The sequence below is a fragment of the Chrysochloris asiatica genome, unplaced genomic scaffold (genome assembly GCF_000296735.1).
Source record: "Chrysochloris asiatica unplaced genomic scaffold, ChrAsi1.0 scaffold00010, whole genome shotgun sequence".
In the NCBI taxonomy this organism is placed as follows: Eukaryota; Metazoa; Chordata; class Mammalia; order Afrosoricida; family Chrysochloridae; genus Chrysochloris; species Chrysochloris asiatica.
Genome location: NW_006408528.1, coordinates 20618432 through 20631597, shown reverse-complemented (window position 1 = coordinate 20631597; position 13166 = coordinate 20618432). Strand labels below are relative to the sequence as shown.

The 13166-nt window shown below is 39.1% G+C and overlaps 1 protein-coding gene across 1 annotated transcript; it reads right to left on the bottom strand.

Annotated features, from left to right (window-relative positions):
- Positions 1-328: 328 nt before the first annotated feature.
- Positions 329-10876, bottom strand: SRI (sorcin). The gene is made up of 8 exons (XM_006834317.1): positions 10826-10876; positions 9791-9877; positions 7336-7405; positions 5049-5092; positions 4109-4256; positions 3763-3876; positions 2483-2541; positions 329-355 (listed from the first exon to the last, which is right to left on the bottom strand). The coding sequence occupies exons 1-8, from the start codon at positions 10874-10876 to the stop codon at positions 329-331; spliced, it is 600 nt and encodes a 199-aa protein (XP_006834380.1).
- Positions 10877-13166: the final 2290 nt, after the last annotated feature.

Here is a 13166-nt window from a genome sequence, read left to right as displayed (position 1 = left end):
TTAAAACTTTTTAGTATCTTACAATGAAAAATAGATAATGCACCTTAGACATCTGGATACTTACATTTGCATAAAAGTGAATTAGCAAGAAAATAAGGTTCGTGGAAGTTCAAAACACTGTCACAGTCCTGATCATATATTATTCAAATTCCAAGGAATTTATTATCAAAACTAAACACAAAAGTTAAGCTGTACACAATAAACTTTATAACAAGCTGTTACCGGTAAGTGGCAATGTAAGTTTACACACATTAGTCATTACTGAAGGCAGAGAAGCAAGTGAAACCAACAAGGAATGTTGAGCATGTTCGGACAGCTTCCTCTTGATTTAAACACTCATGACACACTGAATGAACTGAAAGAGAAAATTTTGTGTTACATTACAGGTAATGTCACTTAATACATGCCTTGGTGGTGCCTTGAGGTAAGCACTGTACTGCAAACCACCAAGTCAGCAGTTCAAATCCACCAACAGTTCTGCGGGAGAAAAATGAGGCTGGCTGCTTCTGTAAAATGTACGGTCTCGGAACCCCATGAGGATTGCTAAGAATCATAAGTGACTCGAGGGCAGACGGTTTGGTTTTGGTTCTCCCATTTTTAGGTAGCTTGCATTTTGATTTTCTAATTTGAATTTTAAATTAAAAAAGAAAAAAAAAATTAAATACAAGTAAATGATAAATGGAAAATTTCTTTCCCCATAGGTGAGGCAAAATATGGGGGTTCTCACATCTAAGCTTCATATAGGAAGCCAACTGTATTTCAATGAATAGAGAATTATTTAAATTCCACATAGCTGAGGCTCTAGACATGGTTGTGGTCAAAGGCAACTTCATAGCAACCCTGTATAGGGTGTCCAAGGAGTGCATGATGGATTGAACCACTGACTTTGAGGTTAGCAGTCCAGTGCTTACCCGACAGTGCCACACCAGGTTGTCAAAAGTTGTAATCCGAAGATACAAATTACAGTTTAGTTTACACTGTTATAGCACATTGGACTCCAGTATACACAGTACTCCCTTTAAAGGAGTGCCTTTCAGCAGTTCAGTCCCTTAAAAGAAATCCTGTATGGGAGACACAACATTTGACTCTGCACTGTAATTTAGAAACCTAAAATTGGAGGCTCCGGTACTTGCTGAGAAATGTTTGCTTCACAACAAACACTCAGCAATAGACCGCTAGGTTCCCAACACCAGCTTTACTCATGCTGCCATGAATTTCTGTAGCACTCACATAAGACCAAGTTGTTCTCTCTACTTCCAAGAAAAGGAAACTAGGACCCAGGATTTAGAAATCTTTTGATATCAAAGCTTTCCACTCTACACACTCTCCTGATCTCTGGGAGCAGTGGGATGTCAACTGAGAAGTTAATGCATGCCAAAAAGAACACACCTTCTAGCAGAGAGAATAAGCTTCTTTACACACACATATTATAGAACCTTTTAAAAGGATACCCATAACTCAGCAGCTGTTAAACCAAAAATAGGTGCACCTTTGTACTTTGCAACGAAGAAGTATTTTAGAATAGGAATCACTGTGATTCCTATTCTAAAAGGAATTTTTAAAAATGAAATCATTGGCTGTAAAAAAAATGGAGAAAAAACTATTTCCCCAGCTTATTTATATACATCCAACTAATGTGCTGAAGAGGGCCACTTGGTTCTGTTTCCATTGGTTACTCATTCAGGTTGGCTGCTCAACAACTAATGTTTAACACTGAGATTTAAGCTTGAGCCTTATGTTCTCAATGAAGAACAGAGGTATGCAGAGTACAGCTTTGACATGTCAAAGCTACTTCTCAGTGACTGAGAGGATTTGTATAGAGAAGGCAAAAGCACATGGCACATTTACATGATGTTTTCAAGAACATTTCTAATTTAAAATCCCACAATAACTCAGTGAGAAAAACATTATTATTATTACATCCTCTGTAAGTTGTACAAGCACTTACAGTCCCTTACACATGGGTCATTTTAATACAGAGGTCTAGTTAAATAAATAGTGGTTGTCGGATGCTGGGCTAACTACAGACAAGCCTAACAATAAATTTATTCATTTAGTTTTATTTTCTCCTCCAAGATTTTTCTCAGTTTTAGAATACTTCAGTTTTTAACAGAGCAGAACTTAGATTAATAAAAACTTATAAACTGTTAACTAAAATTACATGTTATATTATTATTAGTTGCAGTTGAGTTATTGCAATGTTAACCCCTTGTACTATAGAGGAGAACTACTACATAGTTTTCTGGGCTGTAATGTTAATAGCAGCTAACCACCAACCTGTAGATTAGCAGTTGAGAGAAGTTTCTGCCACTTATGGAATTTCTAAAATTATCAGTGAGTTTTAAATTTCGGCCAGCAACTCCTTCTGACTGTTTAATCATTGAGTACTCTGGTATATTAAGATGCCCTTAATAGTGAATTTCAAAAGGGACACTATTTGAAACTGATCTTGTCCCCCTTAGTCTAATTCAATGAAACTTACATCATCATATGGGAAGTTCACAACACCTTGCTGACCAGTGTCCCGTCTTCGAAAGCTGTCTGTAAAACACAGTAAACATTTATGGTTTACTTTACCTCTTTTCTTGTTTTGGCATTGGATTCAATTTAACATAGTATTTAGATTGTACGACCAGACTATATAATAAAAGGTCAAAGCAAGGATGTCAACTATATGAATATGAACAGGTTAATATGCAACAATTTCTACAATATGCACACATTTGCCAATTCCTCTCCCCCCCCGCCCCCACCATATGGAGCTGCGAGGAAATATCTTCCCCCAGAGTTAGTAAAAGTTGTCTACTTCTAAGGTGATTATTTAATAGTTTGGAAAGCATAGAATTTCAGACTTCTTAATAATAGGGATATTGTTTAATTAGGAAATGGATGGATGGATCTGACCTAGTAGGTGATGAAATATATGACCTATTTGACCTCTGTACCATCAAAAAAAGGAACTGCATTAATAAAAAGCTTGTTCTCAAGTGTTTTAGGATGTAAAGAATCACAAAACCATAGTTAACGAGAATAAAAAATTAAAGACAGTAATGACAAAGAAAAAGAAAAGAGTACAGGGAATAGTCAGACTACTGAAGTAGCCTCATTTCAGCTTCATGTGACCACTGTATTAAATCACTTTCCAATAGGAGGAATTAGGAAAGAAGGCTAAAACTGAACATTTTACAGCCCATGAAGAAATCACAGCAAATCTCACATCAAAGATTCTGTTTCTAGGTATGGCTGGTACCGGTCTCTCTCCCAGCCCCACAGCATTTTCCTACAGAATCAAAGACTTCAAATTTATAATCTCTGACAGGGAAAGTTTCCCCAGGAAGCAAGCAAGAGACTTAGTTGTGCTTATTTACTAATCTGCAGTGAACAGTTTCACGTTTTTCACCATATCAAAGATAAGTTTCAATGTGTTTAGATTGTGTTTGATACATTTGCTGTCTGCTGTGAGTTGATTCCGACACCTAGCAAGCCTATGTGATAGTATACAGCAATCCCATGGGCTGTAATCCTTACTGGAGCAGATCACCAGCTTTCCTTCCATGCAGCCACTGGATGGGTTCAAATTGCCAAGCTTTCAGTTAGGGCCATGAGAGTGCCCTTTGATATGCTTAACAGAACTGTTAAAAATTCACTGGTGTTAGAAAATAACTATAATGGTGAGAATAAAAGTTCAGAAATATTGAGAAATAAAGTGTCTTAAAATGGAAATCTTGGCCCACAGGAGAGATGCAACCTCATAGAACATACCTGTGAGGGCCCTCAGTTTGACGCAGCAAGCAATGTAGTCATCAAAGGTGATCTTGCCATTGGTACTGTATCTCTTTGCAATTGAATTCACGGCCTGAGAACTCAACCTAAATCCTGAAAGAGAGAAAAATTAGCATTCCCCCCACCAAAAAAAAAAAAAAGATTATAAAAGACATCATTTGAAAATTAAACACAATTATTTGAGGACTGCAAACTCATAATAATTATGAGTACACACAATTTCTAACACATGCAGGAAAAAACAACCCAATAGAGAAAAAGTAACATCTTTAGAAATACAAAAGCTTTACCAGTGAACTGACAATTTGGTGTTGCCAATACCCACCCATAGTTGTCAGGGCCTTCTGTAATTCCTGAGGATCCACTGTACCACTTCGGTCACTGTCAAAGCTGGTGAAGTGCTGTCTCCAGCCATTCAGTACAGACCAGAGTTCTTTAAACTCATTGAAACCCATTGTACCAGACATGTCTCTCTGAACAGTAATCAAGGATCAGAGCATCTCTCTTTTGCAACACTTCCTCACAGATCAAGGATAAGGAGAATTTAGTATTCTTTCTGCTATAAAGTTTCAAAAATGATTTTATTTTCTTCTTGGGATAATACACTAAAAAGACAAGGGCCTATGGAAAAAAAGCACTGAGCACCTAGTTTCACTGTGGGAAAAGTATAGTCTATGTGTGATGTTCTGACAAGGAGGGAACAGCTCCATCACAAGCCCTGTGTAAAATGCAGACTCCTAATTGGATCTGGGCTTCCTTTTCTGGGTGTTCCAGGAGTGTCTGCCCTTCCGTCTGAGTGTACTCGTTGGTGAGACCATGCCCTTGTATAGCCCTCCCACACCTAAGAATGTTTCTTTTGGAAAACAAGACAGGATAGAAGGCACTGCAGATTCAGCACTAGTTAAACTCTTCGCAAATGTGCTGTAGGGCTAAACTGAGTCCAACAACTGTTATGTGAAAAATTCCATGCCTTGAAGGTCAGGTGTGAATCATGCAGAACATTCAACGTTCTAGGAAAGAATAATGAAAAGCTTCCCTGACCACTTATTTCTATATCTGTTCTACTACTTTGATGTTTCCTTAGATTCTTCATTGACTAATAGTTTATTTATGAAACTTCCTTGCTTTGTCCATACCAAAATTTCAAAAAGCTCTCTAGCAGTCATTTTCGCTTACTGAGTATTAATTTTGAAACGAACTCTTATAAGAAGCAATTCATTTTTTTGTCTCAAAACGAGTACTTTAGCCACCAAAGTAAAAGATACATCCAACATTGAAACCATAAGCCGACAAGTCTCCAGGTTAAAAGCTGTTAAAGCAAGAAAATACAATTATATTAATACAATTTCAAATATTTACCTTAATGAAAAATGTTATGTATATAACTTTAAAATTTTTAGTAGAAAGTTATTTTAAATGCATGGCATAGTACTATTAATATTTTTAGGTGTAATTATGGTTTTGAAAGAGTCCTAGTGTGGTGCTGTAGGATAAGCAGTGGACTGCTAACCACAAGGCTGGAAGTTCAAACCCACCAGCCATTTTCTCAGATCTCTACACAGGATCGCTATGAGTTGGACCTGACTCGACGGCACTTAACAATAACATGATTTTCAAAGCTGGGGGAAAAAGCGAGTTTTTATCTTTTATAAAGGTATATACTAAAATATTTGCACATGAAATTAAGATAAGTGGGACTGGATTCAAATAGACCAGGGCACAGTTACAGATGAAACAAACTGCTTCCTTTGAAAGTGGTTAAGAGGCTTCTAGACAGTGGACTGCAGCGCCACTCCCTCACAAACACACCATCCTCCCCCCACACTTGGATCAGCACCTTTAGGTTTAGAAGCTGGGTGTAAAAACAATGGCTGCATATTTTCTGGACTGCAAAACTCACTCTGGTACCTCAACAAGTAGAATTAGTTTTATGGTTCATTACACCCTCTCCTGTATTGGTGAAAAATATTTCAGGAATAGACGACAGTAAACAAATCAAATAATCACATGGTCGTGATGACTCAGGAAATAGCTTACGTATTACTGTTGTTGAACCACCAATCTTGTGGTTAGTAAGTCCAGTGCTTATCCTACAGTCCCACACCAGGACGCATATCTTATGTATTACTCATTTAATAAATGTGGTTTTCTTAAATGACAAATTTAAAAGGACTGCTCTCCATGGAGATGCATCCTACTTTGTTAGTCATATTATAAAACTTGCCACACCTTACTACTGAAAAGGGTATAGAATAATTAGTCTGTGTTGTGATACTTCTGCAAACCCTGCTATTGCAACTTCCTTGTCCATAAAACCAACTGTTACAAGTTAACAATTTACAATTCAAATAGGTTGCTTACAACAGTAAAAAATTCCTAATTTAGTGTTTCTTTTTATTAGGATCCTATAAATTGATAGAAATACAAAAAGTTCCTTTTATATTTATAGGCTAGTGAAGTCATATAAACCATAGCAAAAAAAAAAAGAGAAACAAGATTTCAAAAAGAAAGTCAGCTAGAAAATCCCTCATAAAATGATCAAAGAGTGCCATTGTATGTCATAAAGTGTACAATCTAGCTTCAGTACTTTAATTCACAGGTTAACATGAAACTGGGGCTCAATATGATGTTCTGTCTCCATTAACAACCTGCAAAGAGGTTAACCTGCAGGTATTGCAGCTGACTTGAGACACTATTCTTTTCTGGAAATTTGTCATGGTCAAGATGGGATTTGAAGAGCAAGCAGGAGATGTGTGTCTGGGCTGATGAAGGAGAAGCCCCCAGTCAGCCTGGTTGGCATTTCTTTGTCTGCAGCCATGGCAGGAAGGTGGTGTAAGGGCTGCATGACAGGGCAGAGATCTAGTAGGCAGGAAATGGAGGAGGTAATGAAGGTGCATTAGTGTAACAAATTCAGAAATTAGGAAAGCTATTTCCTATTTAACCAGAACACACTTTCTGAACACATCCTCTAATGAAGACCTGGGGGACAGAACCAGCTACTCAGGCCTAGAAAGGCAGAACTGGCCACATAAAGCCCTGAATGCCACCAGGCTTCGGGCAAAGCAAGCTCTTGGCAAACAGGCAGCAGTTAAGTGCTAGCTCCTCTCATTAATGACACCTGACCTGGCAGATTTCATTTCAGCACCTTACTGTGTGCTCTGTGAAGGTAGCCACCGAAACTCTCTCACTGCTTCAAATGGTTCCAGACACATAGACCCATACCTAAGAAATCCATTAAACTGGTGGTGAGAGTAGAACAATTTGTTAAAAATTATTTTCAAATGTATATTGTATAATAATGAACAACCCAAGTTGGCTTTTGAAATTCTAAATTGTGTTAGATCAGAAAAGCCATTTCCTTAAAGGCAGTGTTGCTGTTGTCGTTAAGTACTGTTGAGTCAGTTCTGACTCAGTGAGACCCAGTATAGGGTTTCTAAGGAGCAGTTAGTGTTTCCAGTACCTATCCTACACCAGGACTCCATAATCACAAGTGAAAGCTAAAATATGAAACACGAAAGTACTTTCAGAGAAATCCTGTGACCGTCAACTTACGCTTGTAGCCTCCAGCAATGCCCGACTGCGTCAGACATCTCTGCAACTCATCAGCATCTATTTGCCCATCCTTTTGGGGGCAAAAATAGGAAAAGGAATCATAACAGTGATCTGTATTTTTTTGGTTCTCTTCAGGAGTCAATGCAATAATACCAACAAAATCTGTATCATCATTCATAATGAGATTTTTTTTTTTTTCTAGTAATGCTTTTCAAAAGTGGGCATTTGTTCCCTCACTCTATTTCCAAAAATAATTTAAGGATGAAACAGTTATCAAATTATCAAACCCTTTTCCACAAATGGATAATTAAAGACATAAACAAAAAATACATAGTTCCCAAACCTTAAGTAGAGCAGGCATTTAATTTCAAGATGTAATGCAATTAATTATTTCACGAATATTGACAAGCCTGAATGTTCTTTACTTCTGTATTTAGTATTATGAATATTTTCCATCACTTCCTTTAAACCAGTGTCAAATCATCCAATAAGCCAGAGAAGCACAATCTTACTTGTGATTTATTAATCTATAGTGAAGTTTCACATTGTCTCATCACATCAAAGATTCTGCTTCTAAGAATGGCTGCCACCTGTCTGTCTCCCAATCCCCACCCTCCTACAGAATCAAAGCCTGTTCAAATTTACAATTCCTGTCAGGGATGGAACACCCCTTAAACAAGTATAGACTTCACTTGTGCTTACTTACGAATCTACAGTGCGCAGTTTCAGTGAAACGCAGTGAAACTGTTTACTACAGAGCAGTAAGCAGAAATAAGCCATGCTTGCTTTGCTTATTGGGTAATCTGATCACCTTTACCAAATTTTAAAATCACATTTATCAGTAGTTTTAAGCTAAGGTTCCTCTTCTAATAAATTAAAAAACAAAACAAAAACTACTGAGGTGAATTCAAAGTTTCCTCCATTGATTTGTGGTATTTTTTGATGTGTGAATAAAACTACTTTCTGTCTTGGCAACTGCTCATATTTCCATCTGAGCTAGGAAACTGCCAAAATGAATAAGCATTTGAAAGTAAAATCATTTTCCTAAGTGCTTAAAAAAATCTTATTCCAGCCTCTACAGTAGAGGCTTTTTTTTTTTTTGTATGCTTGTTTTGTCTTTTATGGGGTGCGCAACTGAGATCAGAAAATAAAAAGCTTGCTTCACGCATATAGAGGACATCTTGGTCACTTTAAGATTTCATGAATGTTTTTCTCTCATCAACACAATTCTATCTGAAAGGTACTAATTCTCAATGCCCACTCACTGGCTGCACTAGATCAGAAGTAGGTTTGTGTAATTTTTTTAGGGATTTCAAAATAAAACTCCTACCAAGGGCATGGTATTAAAAGACGTAAGTGAAGGAGCAGGGTCAATAATGTGAAAGACTTTGGTGACTACAAGCCAGGGCTACTGAAAGCTAAGCAGGTAGGGTCACTTACAAGTTGCAGGCACAAGCAATATAAGAATGCTAGGCTTGAAGTTTCTGTATCTTGTGCTTTCAAAGATACGGATCATTAATAGATTGTAAGGAGATACTTACAAGGAAGCTCTTCCAATTTTAGACTCAATTTTCCATCCAATTTCTCAAACTGTATTTCTTAGGGTGCTGTTTTATAAGGTGGTCTTAGGCTTTTATGCCATAACAGTCTATGGCATTTTTACATTAAAGAGTGAAAACCATGTACTGAGTTAATCACAATTTTCCCATGCAGATCTTGTTCTTTGTAGCTTCTGATAATAAAAATAAGCCGGATTCAGATATATACAGTGATCTTATGAGCTAGGGACAATGTCCTCCCTCCCTCAGTGTAAGCCAACACCTGTTGATTCTCTTGTACTAAAACTCAGAAGGTAGAAAAGTGAAAGGTCTTGGGGAGTCAATAGGACACAACACCTAATAAGGGCATAGACGAGCAGATCTAGCAACAGAATCTGCATGAGAGAGAAACTAAACTGTCCACAAGATTAACTTCCTGATAATAGGGAAAGAATAGCAAATGTCTTATGTAGAAGGTGGGTTTTTGCCTATTTAAGTGGGTGGCTACTGATTAATAATCACATTCAACCCAAAAAAAGTACCTATTAGAATTTGGCTACATAATTAATACATTTCTTTAAGTCACACAGACAGGAGTGTATGTTCACCAGATCTTGAATTTCTTCTCTCGAAACCACTTTGCACCATCTTTCTACCTGTAATCCCCTATTCTATTCAAACTTACTCTCAATCAAACACAAGTATAGTTTAGACTTGAATCAATGTACATCTTTTTATGCTGAATATTCCAAAGTTAATAGCTGACTGTCAATTTTTTTCTTTTCTCTCTTTTGCAAAAATAAAAGGTTTTATTTCCCAAAGAAAGATTTTTTTTTTTTTCTTTTCTCACCAGTGTAACAAAAGGGAGTATGACTAAGACATCTGTTGTATCTTTAAGATTAGAGGGGAAAGCTAACCTGTCCAGCTACAGCAGCAAAGTAACCATACAGCGGATCCTGAGTTTGTCCGGGAAATGAAGGCCCTCCGGGAGCCCCTCCATATTGCTGTAACAGAAAACACAAATGCATCACTCCTCTACAGTTTCATTCATTTCTCCTTGAGTGCCTTTGTGCAAAGCCAGGCAATTGTGCACTCAGTCACGTCGCTACTTCTCCCACGGCCGAGTACCTTCTAACTGCCATCACTCTCCCCTTTTCTTCCATTTCACTCCCATTATAACTTACAAACTGTTGACCTGCACCAAAGTGAGTTGTCATGAAAGTGATTGTTTGCAAAAGTAAAGCAACTTCAGAACTCCCCAGCAACCTGCAGGTTATTGAGGTGAATACAGCCCAGGCAAGCAAAGCAAGAGCTGGGCCCGAAATCGTTCTCCTTTTATTTTTTCATGGGTCTGCAGGGCATTTAAAAGAGTTTTAGACCCACGTACGGACACAGTGACAGACGTACTGGGAGGTAGGAGGGCGGCGCCTGGCTACGTGGTATTCCAAGATGAGCCGCAGCATCAACACTCCTTGGAAACAGTTCCCACGATGCCGCGCATCCCCGACGCGGGGCGAGGCGGCCTTTCTACCCGACGACTTTCACGCTAGCTGATTCCCCCTCTTTTTATTTTTTTCTTCTTCTCACTTTCTAGTAAAGGGAAGGAGGTGGCTCTTTGGACCACTCTATCTTAAAATGGCTGTTCTTTTCAGGGGAAACCGGGAGGGGGAGGAAACTAACACCCAATTTGCACGGTTTGACGCCGCGTAGTGAAGAGCCACAGGGTAGATTTCCTGGGTTACAATCCTCCCGCTCTCTCATCCTGAGGAGCTATGAAAGAAGAAGAAAACGGAGGGAAATGAAAACGGAGAGAAGACGACCCACAGGGGCCTGGGCAAGGCAGCCGGCAGAGAGCAGCGATGAGCGGGAGGCGCACAGAAGTGCGCAGGCGCTGGCTGCTTTGTAGACAAGGGTTTACACCCGGGCCGCTAGCCTGCACAGGTAGCACTTACCCCGCCTGGGTAGAAGCCGCCGCTGGCGCCAGGGTGCCCGGGGTACGCCATGGTGCGGACTGCGCCGCCGCCGCCGCCACCCGCGCCCTACGCCCAGTTCTCTCGGCGCCCGCCCCGCACGCGGGCCCGCCTCCGAGCGCACCATGTGGGTCGAAGGGGAAGCGCCTCTGCAGCAGCCTACTGCTCCGGGGTGGGCCCCCAGCCCCCATTCATCTAAGGCTCAAGAGCCCATGTTTGTGAGCTATTGTACCAAGCCATGAATAAATTGAGGTCTGGTGTTGATCAAAGACGTGTGATACAATTCACACCAGGTACATTTCTCCCTTTGAAACGAATGGCACTTTCCAGCACTAATACAGTGCCAGAAATGTTTCCCCTTTTCCTATTTTGCTATTTTCCTAGAACGTTTGTTACTTTGAACAACTTTATTGGATGGAGGTAGGCCGATTCTCAGCAGAGTGCAGAATTGCGGCAGAGGTGCTAAATCGCGTTAGGTAAACTCATAAGATAAAATATGAAAACGCCCTTGAAAAACAGGAACTTAAGAAACTGTGTGCTAGGGATGTTTGGCTTTCGGTTTTGCACATATCGTTAACAAACAACGGTTCTTGCTAGGAGGCAATTCCATTTATCTGTTAAGCTGGGCATTGCTCAGATAAAGGCCTAGGGAAGAGAAAAAAATATTTTAATGGGCTGGGCAACCTCGTCCAGATCATTTTTAGGAAAAAGAATTGTTTGAATTAGCTGAATGATTACGATAACACAACCTCTTCCTCCCAAATTACTCACAACGTCCTAAGCAAGAACATTTCCGAGCAAACTTAAAGAGACTGGCAAATATTTAGGAAAGTGAGAGATGGATCAGTATGTCACCTAGTTTATTCAGAGAATGGGTTTCTTCATATTCCCCCCACCCACCCAGTTAAATAGTGTAAAGTAATTCATTCGTGAGATTTTGTTTGGTTTTGTATTACATAACTTGAATCATACAGAAAAATGCTTGCTTGCCCTTGACTATTAAGCACTAGACATGTTTTTTTCTGAATTTTTTTGAATTAAGAAGCAAGATTTACAGTAGTTGCTGTGTTGGTTATATAGAAAGAGCCGTCTAACATTTAGATCTGTAAGAGGATAGGTGGTATAGTTTCCATTTGACTGCTAACCTAAAGGTTCCACTGCCCCCAGCAGCCACAGTCTTCCATAAAGATTATAGGCAACAAACTGTATGAAGCAGTTGTACTCTTTAACACCTGAGGTAGCCATGAGTGGGAATTGAGGCTCTGCTGAGTGTGGGTCTGTGCTTACTGATGTTGGTGGAAATTGTTTCTCTACTCCAAGCTTCTAAGCAAGATTCTCACTAGGGTCGTTGTTTTCCTCTTATGAGTAACTTCCTTCTCATTCCTGCCTCCTCTTTTTACACATTCAAACTCTAAAAATGGAAGCCCTGACTATTGAGAAAAATTCTAGTAGTCCATATTGTTGCCATAGGAAGTTAACAATATGTTACCTGTTTTGTGTTTGCTTCAGGAAGTCGGTCTTTATAGCAATCATCAAGGTGGGTTAAGCATTTTATGAGTTCCTTGAACTCTTTTTTTAAGCATGTTTCTTCAGAAAGCTAACTAGCTCTGAGATAATGAGTACGAACCCCTTACTTAAGCATTGCCTGTCCTGGTGTGGTGCTGTAGAGTAAGCACTGGACTGCTAACTACAAGGTTGATGGTTCAAACCACCAGCTGCTGCTTGGAAACCCTATACATGGTTGCTATGAGTCGGAACCAACTTGAAGGCACTTAACAACAACATTCAAAGCTGAGTGTAAATTCTTTCAAGATGCATGTTTGAAAGAAGCATATAGTTTATAAAATATTTATAAGTAATATAGAATTAGTTTTATGAATAAATAATTGTTAAAGTTTACCAAATTATCATGTATCTTGTCTTTATGCATCTTCCTACTGCCCTTTGCTAAAGAATTAAATTAAAATGTTGTTGTTAAGTGCTTTGGAGCCGGTTTCCGACTCATAGTGACCCTGTCCAGGGTTTCCGAGGCTGTAAATCTTTACGGGAGCAGAAAGCCTCATCTTTCTCCTGTGGAACAGCTAAGAGTGCTGTAAATAAAATTATTGCTCGAACAAATTGCTAAAATACAAATGTCAGTGACATACTATGTTTAGAACAAGCATGTTAAGTAATTCCTTTAAGTTCCCTATTCAGTAACAATTCTAGGAAGAAATGCATTTTATGGTAGGAGTAGGGGATGGAGGGGCAGCTGTCAGATCCTACTCTAAGAACTTTATATAGGTATTTGATTAACCCTGATGGATCACCATGAGATGCTAAA

Bases quoted from the DNA above. Each gene is read 5' to 3' on its own strand.
- SRI (XM_006834317.1), bottom strand. From the start codon at position 10,876: ATGGCGTACCCCGGGCACCCTGGCGCCAGCGGCGGCTTCTACCCAGGC. The intron at 5,093-7,335 runs GTAAGTTGACGG...TTGCTTTAACAG, and splicing joins CATTGCTGGAGGCTACAAGC to CTTTTAACCTGGAGACTTGT. The intron at 4,257-5,048 runs GTATCTTTTACT...ATTACTGTTCAG, and splicing joins TTATGGTTTCAATGTTGGAT to AGAGACATGTCTGGTACAAT.